This window comes from Oncorhynchus masou, chromosome 17 (assembly GCF_036934945.1).
Source record: "Oncorhynchus masou masou isolate Uvic2021 chromosome 17, UVic_Omas_1.1, whole genome shotgun sequence".
Taxonomy (NCBI): domain Eukaryota; kingdom Metazoa; phylum Chordata; class Actinopteri; order Salmoniformes; family Salmonidae; genus Oncorhynchus; species Oncorhynchus masou.
Genome location: NC_088228.1, coordinates 42073814 through 42092663, shown reverse-complemented (window position 1 = coordinate 42092663; position 18850 = coordinate 42073814). Strand labels below are relative to the sequence as shown.

General features: G+C 45.5%; 1 protein-coding gene across 1 annotated transcript in view; it reads left to right on the top strand.

The window, feature by feature from the left end:
- Positions 1-18850, top strand: part of LOC135559065 (myomegalin-like) — a 125204-nt gene that overhangs the window by 95626 nt on the left and 10728 nt on the right. Inside the window, 21 exon segments of the mRNA XM_064993417.1 lie at positions 3345-3463; positions 3839-4020; positions 4677-5364; positions 9858-10062; positions 10245-10361; positions 10619-10699; positions 10702-10883; positions 11016-11233; positions 12238-12355; positions 12479-12596; positions 12690-12744; positions 13950-14200; positions 15313-15564; positions 15836-16084; positions 16231-16420; positions 16576-16676; positions 16942-17211; positions 17534-17638; positions 17922-18124; positions 18289-18435; positions 18645-18783. Of these exon segments, the coding sequence (XP_064849489.1) occupies positions 3345-3463; positions 3839-4020; positions 4677-5364; positions 9858-10062; positions 10245-10361; positions 10619-10699; positions 10702-10883; positions 11016-11233; positions 12238-12355; positions 12479-12596; positions 12690-12744; positions 13950-14200; positions 15313-15564; positions 15836-16084; positions 16231-16420; positions 16576-16676; positions 16942-17211; positions 17534-17638; positions 17922-18124; positions 18289-18435; positions 18645-18783 (3990 nt within the window).

Sequence of the window (18850 nt, the reverse complement as noted above, 5' to 3'; positions counted from 1 at the left end):
CATGTTCCTCCGTCAACCCTGTCACCTCTAGGATGATTTTAACCCACTTAACCCCCAAATGTCTCCATGTTCCTCCGTCAACCCTGTCACCTCTAGGATGATTTTAACCCACTTAACCCCCAAATGTCTCCATGTTCCTCCGTCAACCCTGTCACCTCTAGGATGATTTTAACCCACTTAACCCCCAAATGTCTCCATGTTCCTCCGTCAACCCTGTCACCTCTAGGATGATTTTAACCCACTTAACCCCCAAATGTCTCCATGTTCCTCCGTCAACCCTGTCACCTCTAGGATGATTTTAACCCACTTAACCCCCAAATGTCTCCATGTTCCTCCGTCAACCCTGTCACCTCTAGGATGATTTTAACCCACTTAACCCCCAAATGTCTCCACGTTCCTCCGTCAACCCTGTCACCTCTAGGATGATTTTAACCCACTTAACCCCCAAATGTCTCCATGTTCCTCCGTCAACCCTGTCACCTCTAGGATGATTTTAACCCACTTAACCCCCAAATGTCTCCATGTTCCTCCGTCAACCCTGTCACCTCTAGGATGATTTTAACCCACTTAACCCCCAAATGTCTCCATGTTCCTCCGTCAACCCTGTCACCTCTAGGATGATTTTAACCCACTTAACCCCCAAATGTCTCCATGTTCCTCCGTCAACCCTGTCACCTCTAGGATGATTTTTACCCACTTAACCCCCAAATGTCTCCATGTTCCTCCGTCAACCCTGTCACCTCTAGGATGATTTTAACCCACTTAACCCCCAAATGTCTCCATGTTCCTCCGTCAACCCTATCACCTCTAGGATGATTTTAACCCACTTAACCCCCAAATGTCTCCATGTTCCTCCGTCAACCCTGTCACCTCTAGGATGATTTTAACCCACTTAACCCCCAAATGTCTCCACGTTCCTCCGTCAACCCTATCACCTCTAGGATGATTTTAACCCACTTAACCCCCAAATGTCTCCACGTTCCTCCGTCAACCCTGTCACCTCTAGGATGATTTTAACCCACTTAACCCCCAAATGTCTCCACGTTCCTCCGTCAACCCTGTCACCTCTAGGATGATTTTAACCCACTTAACCCCCAAATGTCTCCACGTTCCTCCGTCAACCCTGTCACCTCTAGGATGATTTTAACCCACTTAACCCCCAAATGTCTCCATGTTCCTCCGTCAACCCTATCACCTCTAGGATGATTTTAACCCACTTAACCCCCAAATGTCTCCATGTTCCTCCGTCAACCCTGTCACCTCTAGGATGATTTTAACCCACTTAACCCCCAAATGTCTCCACGTTCCTCCGTCAACCCTATCACCTCTAGGATGATTTTAACCCACTTAACCCCCAAATGTCTCCACGTTCCTCCGTCAACCCTGTCACCTCTAGGATGATTTTAACCCACTTAACCCCCAAATGTCTCCACGTTCCTCCGTCAACCCTGTCACCTCTAGGATGATTTTAACCCACTTAACCCCCAAATGTCTCCACGTTCCTCCGTCAACCCTGTCACCTCTAGGATGATTTTAACCCGCTTAACACCCAAATGTCTCCATGTTCCTCCGTCAACCCTGTCACCTCTAGGATGATTTTAACCCGCTTAACACCCAAATGTCTCCATGTTCCTCCGTCAACCCTGTCACCTCTAGGATGATTTTAACCCACTTAACCCCCAAATGTCTCCACGTTCCTCCGTCAACCCTGTCACCTCTAGGATGATTTTAACCCACTTAACCCCCAAATGTCTCCACGTTCCTCCGTCAACCCTGTCACCTCTAGGATGATTTTAACCCACTTAACCCCCAAATGTCTCCATGTTCCTCCGTCAACCCTGTCACCTCTAGGATGATTTTAACCCACTTAACCCCCAAATGTCTCCATGTTCCTCCGTCAACCCTGTCACCTCTAGGATGATTTTAACCCACTTAACCCCCAAATGTCTCCACGTTCCTCCGTCAACCCTGTCACCTCTAGGATGATTTTAACCCACTTAACCCCCAAATGTCTCCATGTTCCTCCGTCAACCCTGTCACCTCTAGGATGATTTTAACCCACTTAACCCCCAAATGTCTCCATGTTCCTCCGTCAACCCTGTCACCTCTAGGATGATTTTAACCCACTTAACCCCCAAATGTCTCCACGTTCCTCCGTCAACCCTGTCACCTCTAGGATGATTTTAACCCACTTAACCCCCAAATGTCTCCATGTTCCCCCGTCAACCCTGTCACCTATCTTCATCATTGTCAACACCTGGTTCTTTTTTTGCTTTGACAAAGTCATTTCTGAAGATTAATATTTATTTCCTGTGTTTAGTGATCCCTTTATGTCTGTCCCTCATTTTAAGTCATTGAATTGTCATTTTAATATGGTGAAACTACAACAACAAAAAATAAGCGTTGAACATCTAATCGTCAAATCATAGTGTAAAAGCAATGACATGCCCTCTATGACAGAATGTTAAAAATAGATCTGTGTGGTTGTTATTACTTTGTGCCTCATAGCGCCACAGAGAGGGTGTGTGTGTGTGTGTGTGTGTGTGTGTGTGTGTGTGTGTGTGTGTGTGTGTGTGTGTGTGTGTGTGTGTGTGTGTGTGTGTGTGTGTGTGTGTGTGTGTGTGTGTGTGTGTGTGTGTGTGTGTCCATATCCCCAGCACAGAGTGAACACATACACACTACAGGGTTGGGCAGAAGACAGAGGGGCTCTCCTATCCATGGCTGGGCTCATTGTGTATGTTTGGCTGTCTACTCCTGACATAACATTTGATTCTGACCAGGGGAAGAGAGAGGGGGAGAGAGAGAGGGAGCAAGAAAAATAGTTAGAGGGAGAGTGGTAGAGTGTGATATAGACCAACTTGGTAGGGGAGAGGTTGAGAGACAAAGGGAGGTGGAGAGAGGAAAGAAGGAGAGTGGTAGAGTGTGATATAGACCAACTTGGTAGGGGAGAGGTTGAGAGACAACGGGAGGTGGAGAGAGGAAAGAAGGAGAGTGGTAGAGTGTGATATAGACCAACTTGGTAGGGGAGAGGTTGAGAGACAACGGGAAGTGGAGAGAGGAAAGAAGGAGAGTGGTAGAGTGTGATATAGACCAACTTGGTAGGGGAGAGGTTGAGAGACAAAGGGAGGTGGAGAGAGGAAAGAAGGAGAGTGGTAGAGTGTGATATAGACCAACTTGGTAGGGGAGAGGTTGAGAGACAAAGGGAGGTGGAGAGAGGAAAGAAGGAGAGTGGTAGAGTGTGGTATAGACCAACTTGGTAGGGGAGAGGTTGAGAGACAACGGGAAGTGGAGAGAGGAAAGAAGGGCGAGGAAGTGTCTGATCTGATCGGTTGTTGTGTTTTCAGAGCTCAGCACGGAGGAAGAGGAGGAGGGAGACGATGAACAGGGCAGCACTGATGAATTCTCAGACAGTATTGAAGACGATGAGGATAAACTGACTGCCAAAAGCCTGGCCTCCACTAAGGTACATGTGACTTCTTACCTTTAAATCTTAAATTGTACACTAGCCTTATGCCTCTCATCGTAGTCTCTCTCGACAGACTGGTTGCCTCTCAATGTTCCAGTATCAATGTTCCAATGTTGTTGCCTTAGATGTCCAACACTTATCTCATCCCCTTGTACTTTAGAGCTTAATGTTGACAATCTTCCAGCCTGGTTGCCAGACTGTTTCTGTATTCAACAACACTGTATTGTTCCCTTGCCAAATAAGACAATAACAAAGCGATTAGCTTAAGCAGACGCAGACCAGTACCCAGACTAACGAGTCCTTTTTCATGTTGTGAAACTGTAATTCTGTCACCCCTCTCTCTAACTCTCTTTTCCTCTCTTTCTTGACCAGAACTCTGGAATGGCCTGTGGGCAGGGGGTGCTGTCTGGAGGACCTGTGAGTGGAGCACTGTCCCAGGGGGCCATGGGGCAGGTGAAGCACATGGCTGAACAGAAGAGGGCAATAGAAGAAGAACTGGAGGAGATGAGAACACAGCTGGAGACCACCGGCTACTCCTCCCTAGCCCAGATGAGGTATGTACATACACAGTACCCACTCACCTACATGCATCAGTATCTACTATTCGAACACATTAAATGGTCTATGCCAGTGTTACTCACTATTTTTTGCAAGGGGGCCACTTTGGGTTGAGACAATCCTTCAGAGAGCCGCACACATCTTTCATTTATTCTACTTTTTCTTCCAATATTATCAATTGAGAGCAAATTCAGAGCAATAGAGCACATGCAATTTGATATACAGCACATCTCTAATATATACATACACACATCAAATAGTCTACATCACATGTATATATATATCATATACAACGCATATTAAGGGTCCCCTCAGCAGCTGGATGAGCCAAAATGTCTCTTATGCTCCTTGACTGAATTCATTCTAAATGTCCAGTTGAAGTCGGACGTTTACATACACCTTAGCCAACTACATTTCAACTCAGCTTTTGACATTTAAACCCAGTAAAAAGTCCCTTTTTAGGTCAGTTGGATCACCACTTTATTTTAAGAACGTGAAATGTAATAATAATAGTAGAGAGAATGATTTATTTCAGCTTTTATTTCTTTCATCACATCACAATAATAGTGGATAAGCAATTACAAGAACCCTTAAGCAGTGTAGTTGTTGTTATTCATACTGAATCCCATGGATTACTTTCCATCTCGTGCAGGAGTACACTGCTGAGGCTGCAGCAAGAGAACGAGGCCCTAAAAGAGAACCAAGGGGAGGTAGAAGGTCTAGGAGAGCTGGAAGATCTAACAGACACGTGCCAAGGGAACAAGGCCCTAAAAGAGAACCAAGGGGAGGTAGAAGGTCTAGGAGAGCTGGAAGATCCAACAGACATGTGCCAAGGGAACGAGGCCCTAAAAGAGAACCAAGGGGAGGTAGAAGGTCTAGGAGAGCTGGAAGATCTAACAGACACGTGCCAAGGGAACAAGGCCCTAAAAGAGAACCAAGGGGAGGTAGAAGGTCTAGGAGAGCTGGAAGATCCAACAGACATGTGCCAAGGGAACGAGGCCCTAAAAGAGAACCAAGGGGAGGTAGAAGGTCTAGGAGAGCTGGAAGATCTAACAGACACGTGCCAAGGGAACGAGGCCCTAAAAGAGAACCAAGGGGAGGTAGAAGGTCTAGGAGAGCTGGAAGATCCAACAGACACGTGTCAAGGATGGGAACAGAAAGAGGAAGAGGAGATGGAGGAGGATGAAGAGGTACTACCAGCAGTGGGACCCACCCAGAGCAAGCGTGGGCCCCCAGCAGTAAGGCTGAGAGAGGGAAGGGGGAAGAGACAGTGTACCAGACCTCACTCCTTAGACCTGGGTATTCTCCTGTCCCACCGTCAGCCAGACCACACAGAGAAGGTAAAGATACAATCCTCTACCCAAAACCAGTGCTGCCGGAATAGTGTTAACATCTTACTCTGTGTATAATTCAAAATGTTCATCTATCTCTCTCTCATTCTCTCTCCCTCTCTCTTCCCTTATATTCTCTCCCTCCCCTACTCCCTATCTCTGTCCCCTGCCCCTTATCTATCCTCCCTTTCTCTCTGTGTCTACTTCCTTCCCTGATATCTCTGTGTTGGTGTAGCTATAGCAGTCTATGTAGGGCAGTTTTCTTAGCCTGGGGATAGTTTATATAAGCAGCACTGGGCAGGCAACTGCTGCTCTTTTTTCAGGCGAGAGGAAAGGAGTTGCAGCATGTGCTTTGTGAAATAGGACACAGGACATCAGTTGTAGTTGGAAGTCTACATACACCTTAGCCAAATACATTTAAACTACGTTTTTCACATTTCCTGACATTTAATCTGAGTCAAATTCCCTGTCTTCGGTCATTTAGGAGATCAGCACTTTATTTTTGAATGTGAAATGTCAGAATAATAGTAGAGAGAATGATATATTTCAGCTTTTATTTCTTTCATCACATTCCCAGTGGGTCAGAAGTTTACATACATTCAATTAGTATTTGGCAGCACTGCCTTTAAATTATTTAACTTAGGTCAAACGTTGTGGGTAGCCTTCCACAAGCTTCCCACAATAAGTTGGGTGAATTTTGGCCCATTCCTCCTGACAGAGCTGGTGTAACTGAGTCAGGTTAGTAGGCCTCCTTGCTCACACACACTTTCTCAGTTCTGCCCACAAATTTTCTATAGGATTGAGGTCAGGACTTTGTGATGGCCATTCCAATACCTTGACTTTGTTATCCTTAAGTCATTTTGACACAACTTTGGAAGAATGCTTGGGGTCATTGTCCATTTGGAAGACGCATTTTGCAACCAAGCTTTAACTTTCTGACTGATGTCTTAAGCTATTGCTTCAATATATCCACAGTTTTCTTTCCTCATGATGCCATCTATTTTGTGAATTGCATCAGTCCCTCCTGCAGCAAAGCACCCCCACAACATGATGCTGCCACCTCCGTGCTTCATGGTTGGGATGTTGTTCTTCGGGTTGCAAGACTCCCATTTTTTCCTCCAAACATAACGATGGTCATTATGGCCAAGCAGTTCTATTTTTGTTTCATCAGACCAGAGGACATTTCTCCAAAAATAATAATCTTTGTCCCCATGTGCAGTTGCAAACTGTAGTGTCTTTTTTAATGGCGGTTTTTGAGCAGTGGCTTCTTCCTTGCTGAGCGGCCTTTCAGGTTATGTCGATATAGGACTCGTTTTACTGTGGATATAGATACTTTTGTACCTGTTTCCTCCGGCATCTTCACAAGGTCCTTTGCTGCTGTTCTGGGATTGATTTGCACTTTTCGCACCAAAGTACGTTCATCTCTAGGAGACAGAACGCGTCTCCTTCCTGAGTGGTATGACGGCTGTGTGGTCCCATGGTGTTTATACTTGCATACTATTGTTTGTACAGATGAACGTGGTACCATCAGGCGTTTGGAAATTGCTCCCAAAGATGAACCAGACTTGTGGAGGTCGACAATTGTTTTTCTGAGGTCTTGGCTGATTTCTTTTGATTTTTCCATGTTGTCAAGCAAAGAGGCATTGAGTTTGAAGGTCGGCCTTGAAATACATCCACAGGTACACCTCCAATTGACTCAAATTATGTCAATTAGCCTATCAGAAGCTTCAAACGCCATGACATCATTTTCTGGAATTTTCCAAGCTGTTTAAAGGCACAGTCAATTTAGTGTATGTAAACTTCTGACCCACTGGAATTGTGATGCAGTGAATTATAAGTGAAATAATCTGTCTGTAAACAACTGTTGGAAAAATGACTTGTGTCATGCACAAAGTAGATGTCCTTACCGACTTGCCAAAACTATAGTTTGCTAACAAGAACCGTTATGGTTTAAACTTGTTAGGTTACTCATGTAAAAGTGAATCAGCAGGCATTGGTTTGTGTTTTTGTTACTCATGCTGCATTCATATCCAAGTGGGAAGGTGGAATCAGCAGGCATTGGTTTGTGTTTTTGTTACTCATGCTGCATTCATATCCAAGTGGGAAGGTGTAAATTGTGTTTTTGTTACTCATGCTGCATTCATATCCAAGTGGGAAGGTGTAAATTGTGTTTTTGTTACTCATGCTGCATTCATATCCAAGTGGGAAGGTGTAAATTGTGTTTTTGTTACTCATGCTGCATTCATATCCAAGTGGGAAGGTGTAAATTGTGTTTTTGTTACTCATGCTGCATTCATATCCAAGTGGGAAGGTGGAATCAGCAGGCATTGGTTTGTGTTTTTGTTACTCATGCTGCATTCATATCCAAGTGGGAAGGTGGAATCAGCAGGCATTGGTTTGTGTTTTTGTTACTCATGCTGCATTCATATCCAAGTGGGAAGGTGTAAATTGTGTATTTGTTACTCATGCTGCATTCATATCCAAGTGGGAAGGTGTAAATTGTGTTTTTGTTACTCATGCTGCATTCATATCCAAGTGGGAAGGTGTAATCAGCAGGCATTGGTTTGTGTTGTTGTTACTCATGCTGCATTCATATCCAAGTGGGAAGGTGTAATCAGCAGGCATTGGTTTGTGTCTTTGTTACTCATGCTGCATTCATATCCAAGTGGGAAGGTGTAAATTGTGTTTTTGTTACTCATGCTGCATTCATATCCAAGTGGGAAGGTGTAATTATCAGGCATTGGTTTGTGTATTTGTTACTCATGCTGCATTCATATCCAAGTGGGAAGGTGTAAATTGTGTATTTGTTACTCATGCTGCATTCATATCCAAGTGGGAAGGTGTAAATTGTGTATTTGTTACTCATGCTGCATTCATATCCAAGTGGGAAGGTGTAAATTGTGTTTTTGTTACTCATGCTGCATTCATATCCAAGTGGGAAGGTGTAAATTGTGTTTTTGTTACTCATGCTGCATTCATATCCAAGTGGGAAGGTGTAAATTGTGTATTTGTTACTCATGCTGCATTCATATCCAAGTGGGAAGGTGTAAATTGTGTTTTTGTTACTCATGCTGCATTCATATCCAAGTGGGAAGGTGTAATCAGCAGGCATTGGTTTGTGTTGTTGTTACTCATGCTGCATTCATATCCAAGTGGGAAGGTGTAAATTGTGTTTTTGTTACTCATGCTGCATTCATATCCAAGTGGGAAGGTGTAATTATCAGGCATTGGTTTGTGTATTTGTTACTCATGCTGCATTCATATCCAAGTGGGAAGGTGTAAATTGTGTTTTTGTTACTCATGCTGCATTCATATCCAAGTGGGAAGGTGTAAATTGTGTTTTTGTTACTCATGCTGCATTCATATCCAAGTGGGAAGGTGTAAATTGTTTTTTTGTTACTCATGCTGCATTCATATCCATGTGGGAACGTGTAATCAACAGGCATTGGTTTGTGTTTTTGTTACTCATGCTGCATTCATATCCAAGTGGGAAGGTGAATCAGCAGGCACTGGTTTGTGTTGTTGTTACTCATGCTGCATTCATATCCAAGTGGGAAGGTGTAAATTGTGTTTTTGTTACTCATGCTGCATTCATATCCAAGTGGGAAGGTGTAATCAGCAGGCATTGGTTTGTGTTTTTGTTACTCATGCTGCATTCATATCCAAGTGGGAAGGTGTAAATTGTGTTTTTGTTACTCATGCTGCATTCATATCCAAGTGGGAAGGTGTAAATTGTGTTTTTGTTACTCATGCTGCATTCATATCCAAGTGGGAAGGTGTAAATTGTGTTTTTGTTACTCATGCTGCATTCATATCCAAGTGGGAAGGTGTAATCAGCAGGCATTGGTTTGTGTTGTTGTTACTCATGCTGCATTCATATCCAAGTGGGAAGGTGTCAATTGTGTTTTTGTTACTCATGCTGCATTCATATCCAAGTGGGAAGGTGTAAATTGTGTTTTTGTTACTCATGCTGCATTCATATCCAAGTGGGAAGGTGTAAATTGTGTTTTTGTTACTCATGCTGCATTCATATCCAAGTGGGAAGGTGTAAATTGTGGTTTTGTTACTCATGCTGCATTCATATCCAAGTGGGAAGGTGTAAATTGTGTTTTTGTTACTCATGCTGCATTCATATCCAAGTGGGAAGGTGTAAATAGTTTTTTTGTTACTCATGCTGCATTCATAACCAAGTGGGAAGGTGTAAATTGCCAGTTGGATGCATTCAAATGCTTTGAACTCGTTTAGAAAATGCTAATTGGCTAATGGCCAACATGCTGTCAATTATTAACTAAAAGTACAGCTATCATGTTTGTAATTAAATGTTCAATGTTTTATAAATAATGTTTTGTTGTTACGTTTAACTGCCTGTTATCAAGGCATTTCTTTAGTAGGTGACGTCAGAGGCCAGCGTAGGGAGAAGTCGGAACTTAAGGGTTATAGACGAGTTTCCCACTAGTTGTAGGGGCATTCAAGTGGATTTTGCCTTGTCTTGATTCCTATAGGAGGCGGGGTCTGATGATGTCACTGATGATGTGGGCGGGTTCTGGCAGCATGTGGAGACGGGTCTCCGTGAGCATGTGGTTCGTCTGCGTTCTGATTTGGCGCTGAGCAGACAGGAGAGCAGAGAGCTGCAGGAGAGACTCATGGTGTCTGAGGCCACGGTCCACGCGCAGGCTGAACAACTCCAGGACTACAGGGAACTACTGAGTGAGTCACCATACACCTACGACGAAAACATACATGCATCCCACAGGATGCTGCTACGGAGGGGACTGCTCATGATAATGTCTGGGAAGTACACAATTAAATACAGTGTAGCTGATTCACTTCATTGAATCACTCGATGTAATTTCCTCAAGGAGTAATGGTTCTCACGCACACTCTCACAGCGGAGACGTCAGTAGAGCAGGACAGCAAGCAGATCCAGGTGGACCTACAGGACCTGGGCTATGAGACATGTGGCCGTAGTGAGAACGAGGCAGAGAGAGAGGACGCCAGCAGCCCGGGTAACTGAGCTATGTCTCTCCTTTATTTGTCTCTCCAGTCTCACCTGTCTTTTCTCTCGCTCCTGCCTTGTCTTACGCCTCTCTCACCTGTCACCTCTCCCTGCTTTTATCTCACTTTGCCACTTGAGACATCTCAAACTCGCCATACAGTAGCTACTTGACTTTTCACACCCACCTCACCTGTCACTACCTTACCTGTGCCGGGTGAGATGATCTGTACAACTTGTTAATCTCTTCCTGTGTCGCTCCTCCCTCAGAGTTTGATGATCTGGAGATGTGTACCTCACTGAGCCACCAGCAGGACTATGAGCGTGCCGGGGCTTGGTTCCATGGTGATGGGGGGTGGGCGGGGCTTCTGACGAGGGGGAGGAGTCAGTGACAGGCTCTCTACAGCAATTGGTCCAGGACCTGCGTTCGAAGCTGGCCCGCTGTCACAAGGTGATTGGTGGGTTGCAGCTCCGTGTGCGTTCCCTATCCACCACCAGCGACTACGCATCCAGTCTGGAACGCCCCCCGCGCAAGGTACGTCATATGCATACCAGACCTGATTGATTGATCAGTTGATTAATTGATCAGTGACTTGTTCGCTTCTTGCTTTATGGGCTGCTATGACATTTTCTGTGACAATTCAGTCTTTTCTCTCCTCTCTATCAGGTGAACTGGGCATTCGAGGCCTCCCCAGCCCCCAGCGGTGTGGAGGACGATGAGGGCTGGATGTCCGACAGCCTGGGACATCGCATGGAACCCAAGCCCAGCCGGGAGCTGCGAGAGCTGATGTCCCGAGTGGCCTCACTGGAGGCGCAACTCAAGAGCTCCAGGCTGGAGGGGAAAGGAAGGGTGGTGGAGGAGGGGAAGTGTGCTACCTGGCCCGGGTGAGGAAATGAAGGACGGAAATAATGATGATATTGACTATGATAACAATGATAATGGTGATGATATTCTATGATAATGGTGATGATGGCTACAGTAATGATAATGGTGATGGTAATGGTGATAATGGTGATGATGACTACAGCGATGATAATGGTGATGATAACTGTGATAATGGAGGTGGTGACTATAACAATGATAATGGTGATGATATTCTATGATAATGGTGATGATGGCTACAGTAATGATAATGGTGATGGTAATGGTGATAATGGTGATGATGACTACAGCGATGATAATGGTGATGATGACTACAGTAACGATAATGGTGATAATAATGGTGATAATGGTGATTATAACTATGATAATGGAGATGGTGACTACAACAATGATAATGGTGATTATAACTATGATAATGGTGATGATGACTATAACAATGATCATGGTGATGATGACTATAACAATGATAATTGTGATGATAACTATGGTAATGGTGATGATAACTGTATAATGGTGATGATGACTATACCAATGATAATGGTGATGATAACTATGATCATGGTGATGATGACTATAACAATGATAATTGTGATGATAACTATGGTAATGGTGATGATAACTGTATAATGGTGATGATGACTATACCAATGATAATGGTGATGATAACTATGATCATGGTGATGATGACTATAACAATGATAATGGTGATGATAACTATGATCATGGTGATGCTGACTATAACAATGATAATTGTGATGATAACTATGGTAATGGTGATAACTGTATAATGGTGATGATGACTATACCAATGATAATGGTGATGATAACTATGATAATTGTGATGATGACTACAACAATGATAATGGTGATGATAATGGTGATGATGACTACAACAGTGATAATGGTGATGATGACTATGATACCGGTGATGATAACTATGATAATGGTGATGATGACGATCTCTGTCTTTTATGTCTTGACCCCTCCTCTTCCTCCCTCTGCACAGGAAGTACAACACTCTGATCCAGGCACAGGCCAGGGAGTTGTCCCACCTGCGTCAGAAGATGAGGGAGGGCCGCGGAGTGTGTCACATCCTCACGCAGCACCTGGGAGACACCACCAAGGTATGACACTCTCACAGATCAGGACATTATGTACCACATCGACAGTGATTGAATCAAATAAATGTAATGAAAGTACAAATATATATATATTTAACTATTAACTGAATGTAGTTGATTCGACAGGCGTTTGAGGAGCTGCTGCGTGCCAATGACATCGACTACTACATGGGGCAGAGCTTCAGAGAGCAGTTGGCACAGAGCACTGCCCTGGCACAACGTGTGGGCACCAAGATCAGTGGGCGTGAGTGTGGAGAACACACGCGCAGACACACACACATTCCCTGATCTTCTGTCCTCCCTTTCCTCTCCACTACCACTCCATCTCTCTCCTCAGGTGACCGTGCTGAGCTCCATGATGATAAGATGGGCCATGAGCTGCTTGCTTTACGGTGGGGTTTTATGACCTATTCATGTGTCTCCAAAATGGTTATACAAATGATATTAGAACTTGCGGTATTTGAGCTCTGTGGTGGATCTTTCCAGGTATATGCTGCTGGTTTGTGGCCTGTTTTCTGGTGGCCTGTCTGTCTGTACGTGTACACTACTGTTCAAAAGTTAGGGGTCACTTAGAAATGGCCTTGTTTTTCAAAGAAAAGCACATTTTTTGTCCATTAAAATAACATCAAATTGATCAGAAATACAGTGTAGACATTGTTAATGTTGTAAATGACTATTGTAGCTGGAAACGGCAGATTTGTAATGGAATATCTACATAGGCGTACAGAGGCCCATTATCACCAACCATCACTCCTGTGTTCCAATGGCATGTTATGTTAGCTAATCCAAGTTTATAATTTTAAAAGGCTAGTTGATCATTAGAAAACACTTTTGCAATTATGTTTGCACAGCTGAAAACTGTTGTTCTGATTAAAGAAGCAATACAACTGGCCTTCTTCAGACTAGTTGAGTATCTGGAGCATTAGCATTTGTGGGTTTGATTACAGACTCAAAATGGCCAGAAGCAAAGAACTTTCTTCTGAAACTCGTCAGTCTATTCTTTTTCTGAGAAATGAAGGCTATTCCATGCGAGAAATTGCCAAGAAACTGAAGGTCTCGTACAACACTGTGTACTACTCCCTTCACAGAACAGAGCAAACTGGTTCTAACCAGAATAGAAAGGAGGAGGAGTGGCAGGCCCCGGTACACAACGAAACAAGAGGACAAGTACATTAGAGTGTCTAGTTTGAGAAACAGACGCCTCACAAGTCCTCAACTGGCAGCTTCATTAAATAGTACCCACAAAACACCACTCCCAACGTCAACAGTGAAGAGGCGACTCCGGGATGCTGGCCTTCTAGGCAGAGTTCCTCTGTCCAGTGTCTGTGTCCATCTTAATCTTTTCTTTTTATTGGCCAGTCTGAGATATAGCTTTGTCTTTGCAACTCTGCCTAGAAGGCCAGCATCCCGGAGTCGCCTCTTCACTGTTGACGTTGAGACTGGTGTTATTTTAATGGACAAAAAATGTGCTTTCCTTTCAACAACGAGGACATTTCTAAGTGACACCAAACTTTTGAACGGTAGTGTATGTATTGTAGGAACTGAGTAAAGATCTGTAGCAAAGGATGAGATAACCAATCTCTTTTTCTCTCCCTAGGCTGAGTAAGGAGCTCCAGCAGAAAGACAAGATCATCGAGTCCCTCCACACCAAGCTACAGCAGCGTTCCGACACCCCCTGCAGTAGCCACGCCCACTCAGAGATCACCGACCAATCAGACAGGACCTCCTTTGTGTCAGACGAGTGCCGGACCAATGAGGACCTGGAGCTATGCTCAGATGTGGACGAAGCCAGCGAATACGCTCAGGGAGAGCAGGAACAGGGGGCGATACACGGCCCAGGAAACACAGGTATAGTAGCCACTTAAACTTAGGTAATATGTGCTATTCGTAGACACATACTATAAACCTCCCTCCATCCTCTTTCCAATCTCCTCTCATCCCTTTCACCACTCTTTTTCCAGACCTCCACCACTCCCTCCCTCCACTCTGTCTTAAGTCCTCCAGCAGCTGTCCTAACATGCTGTACTCCACCCCTGAGTTGGCCAGTCAGACTGGTCCTGTGTCCTGCTCCCTACCCGCCTCCCAGTCCCTCCCCGGCCTGTACCCTAACCATGACCCCTGGGGTCAGCATATGACCTTTAACCCCCAGTCCAGGACCTTGTCTATGGAAGCGATGCAACAGGAGCTGGACAGACAGATGGCTATGAATGAGAGTGAGCAGAGTTAGCGTTAGCATGTGTTTTTGGAGTATATTAACTGAGGGACAGGCTTGGTGCTATGGATTGGGGGAGTACCAGAATGGAGTAGAATCTGTAGCATGTATTCGTGTGATACCGACAGGGACAGCATTGGCTGGTGTAGTGGCTTTATAAATACATGTGATTGATTAGATGATGTTAGGGCTAGCATAGCAGGCCTAGAGTGGTTCAGGAGGAGACAGCGAATAGAGTGAAAGACTTGGTGTGGATGTGTCAATGTTGGGGTTGAGAGATCCCAGAAGCACCTGCTTCTGGTCCAGGTATACTGTAATACCCTCTAACAAGTTTCTCTATAGAGATATAACATATCTGGACCAGAAGCAGGCGCTGTATCATCAAACACAATTTGGGGCCATATCACCTTAAAGTAACATCAAACCAAATATGGAGTTGATCTGAATTGATTTCAGGTGAATTGGACATCATTTTTTAAAACATGCCCACATGCCCCAATCACTTCCATTGATTGTTAGCGTGTAGTGGCTAAGGTTAGCTGAAGTTTGTAGTGGCTGTTTAAAGAAAAATGAACCATGGATTACAGTTTATCTTGGCCCATAGACTACTTCCAGGGTGAGGAATCATCTAACATCAAGTTAAATTTAGTGAACTACTCCTTTAACAGCACCTAAGTTTGGCTCATAAATACAGACTCTGTTCTGTGTGGCTGTGTTTCTGACATCTCTCCCATATCCATGGTTACAGGCTTTGTGGTTCCGCACGCCAACGCTCTGTCCAACCTCGCACCAGCCGCCCACCACCAGCCAGACCACTCCCCTTATGGCCAGATTACCCATCATGCCTTTTACCCACACCAGCTAGGCAGCCGACCCCCAGGCCAAGCCCTGAAGGCCAACACAGACCTGGTGGAGAATGGTGCATTGTGGGATATGGAGAACATGGTTCAGCCAGCCAGGGTTGGGTCATCAGGAAACAATTCAAGAAACAGCTTCACTGGCATGAAGACCCCTTTTCATTGATCAAATTATTTTCCATATAGGTTACAAGTTGTGTTTATTCATAGGGCACTTGAAAGATTTATCTTTGAACTTACCTTTGTATGCTAATCCATGAACTTTCAACTTTTGATGAACTTTACATATTAACTATACAATATTTTACAGCATCTCGGTTCATCTATGACCAAGGCATGCACAATATACACTATGCACAAAGATGCTAACGTAAACAAGAATCTGAACTCTCTTCTCTGTCCTGCGTTCCCCAGGCGTGGACCTGATCGAAGAGCACCTGAGAGAGGTGCGGTGTCTGCACCAGCGTCTGGAGGAGACCATCAGGACCAACGAGGAGCTCAGGCAGCAGCTGGAGGAACGCCTGGCCACCACCGGCCGCGACGGAGGAGCCCCCACTAACATCTACATCCAGGGGGTGGACTCTGTCAGCCAGCTGTCCAATGAGATCAGAGTCCTGAAAGAGGAGAACCTGGCTCTCCAGGCACACCTGCAGGCCAGCTCAGGTACTGCATCTCACCAACCCACGCTGTGGTCAACATAGAACCACATTCTGCATATTTGTTCTATTTGGCTGAATCATTTAATCTTGTTCCAAAGGATGGGATGTAGTGTCTAACTTTGCCCCGCCATCATATGTGGTTCCCCTCAGATACGTGTGAGGAGGCGGAGCAGCTGCGTGAGGTGGTGGTGACGGGGCGTGCCCGCCTGAAGCAGGCGGAGCTAGAGGCGGAGCAGTGGAAGGAGGAGCTCCGACGGCTGCAGACACACAGCCAGGAGCAGGGACAGCAGATTCACACACTCAGACAGGAGAGGCAGAACAGCCATGACAAGAACAATAGGTGTGTGTGTGTGTAGTCACCCAGTATCTCTCTTGTCTCCAGGCTCCAGCAGCAGTTGTGTGAGAGCAGGGAGCTGCTCCATTCTCTGCAGAGTAAGCTGCAGGTCTACCACAGAGTGTGTGTGTAGTCACCCAGTATCTCTCTCGTGTCTCCAGGCTCCAGCAGCAGTTGTGTGAGAGCAGGGAGCTGCTCCACTCTCTGCAGAGTGAGCTGCAGGTGTCCCACAGAGTGTGTGTCAACGCCAAGGGCAACCCAGGTCAGCTTACTCATTTCATCCACAAGCTAGTGGTTTCATATAGCACTGCAATTCAGGAGGTTGCCTTTAAATCAATGCTCACCAATGGAAACATTTATTAAAATATTAACCTAACTGAGATGCGTACACATAACTGGGACATTTGCATATCTCAGACACTGCTTGCATAGAATTCCAAATTACGCTCAGAAGTTTCACTTTATACTTGCTGTGGGCCTATGACATTCAGTGTTATATTGACTGACACTGTTATTGTGATTTTCAGGGTACCTGTGTGAGGGCCAGTACGGTGGGGTCCCTGCCCTGCCCGTGGAGCTGGGGGAGCTGCTAGGGGAGGTGAGGAGCCTCAGAGCCCAGCTCCAGTCCAGTGTCCAGGAGAACAGTATCCTGAAACAGCTGGAGCAGAAGCTGGGAGGTGGGGTCCACGGAGGGGTGGGCGTCATTGGGGTGATGGAGCCCCCTCGTACCCCGTCTCTCAGTGCCCTTCCAGCCAGCCCCCAGAGGGACAGCCTCTACAGACGGCAGCTACTGCATGGTAAGGGGGGGCTGTCTGGTGTAGTGGTGTGGTTTGGGGTTACAGTATGGAAATACATTTTGATATCAGCTTGATAGGCACCAATACTCAATACCAGCCTAAGCTTAATATTGGCCCACTCTTCAACACTATCAATGGGACCAACCGGTTCGTCTCGTGTAAATCCCATTGAACTGACTGCTGTGTTTAATGAACAAATAACAACAGAGTAATGCCGTTTTAAAAAATTGAAAGCACTATAATTTAGTGAATGTTGAGTGTTCAGGGTTGTGTGTGTGGTGGCCGAGCATCCCTGTCTGTCTGTGTGTGTGTTGTTCTGCAGACCCAGCTCCGTCTCCCCCAGTCAGAGACATTGGGCTGTTTAACTGTGGATCTCCATACCACGTTCTCTACACCGACCTGGAGGACACCCCGCTCACTGGCAATGGTGTGACTCTAACGCTAACTGCATCCTGTTTAATCGTGCTGTGACAAATGGGGAAATGAGAGTTGTACATATCTGATTTTTAAGTCTGTAGGATTTTACATAAGTCTGGTTATAAGGTTAAAATAGTCCAGGAAGGATGTTATTCCGGATGTTAATCACTCCATTACCTCAAAAAACAAATAACATCTCAAATTCTCTCGTTTACCAGTTAGTCTGACACTAAGGCCTTGTCTTTTCGTCTGACACTAAGGCCTTGTCTCTTCGTCTTCCTCCCCTCCTACAGATCTGGACCCCCACTCAGAGCTGGAGGGTGACGCCCCGGACGGCTCGTTCTCTAACCGGAACGGGCGCCATGCCATCGGGCACGTGGACGACTACAACGCTCTGCAGCAGCAGGTCCTGGAGGGGAGGAGTCTGGTCCAGCGAATGGAAACAGCCCTGCAGGCCTGCCTCAGCCAATCAATGCTGGAGGGCAGCCAAGACCAGGTAAGAGGGAAAGTAGCACTATTACAACTGAATTGGAGATTGGAGACCTAAACTCGAAACCCAGAAGCAAATCATGCGCGCTGGCCTCCTACTCAATGTTAACAGTCTGTCGCTGCAGCTACGTTCAGGAAATTGAAGGTGTCTAGCTAACTGTCTCTGTGCAGGTCCTCCTGGACTATGGGCGCGTGAGGAGTCTGCTGTGTAACACCAAGACCCTGAGACAGATCCTAGAGGAGGTTGTGTCCCTGCTGAAGATGTTTTGGAGGGCTGCCCTGCCCAGCACAGACCGTTACACCCATAACCTTAAGAAGGTGCACTATACATGGTTTACTACCAGTATATTATGAATCCTTTTGTTGTAATTGTAATTGGTGGTTTGTCAATGGCTGTGAGACACTCTATTGGTAAGGCAGGCTGCTAGGCAGAGATGTGAACTGTTGTTTCATTTATTGTTTGGTTGAAATATTGAGTTGATTGATCATTGTATTGATTTATTGATTGATTGCTGTGACCCATTCAGGAGCAGTGTATGCAAGAGGAGATTCTGTCTCTGAGGGGGCGTATCTCGGAGCAGGGGGAGGTGCTTCAGGGAACCATCCGGAGACTGAGGAGCACCAGCCGCACCAAGGAAGGCATGGAGCACTTCATCGTCAACCAGCGTGAGTGTCTGTGTGTGTTTGTGGGTGGGTGGGTGTATGTGTGGTCTGGTGTCCCAGTGTGTGTGTG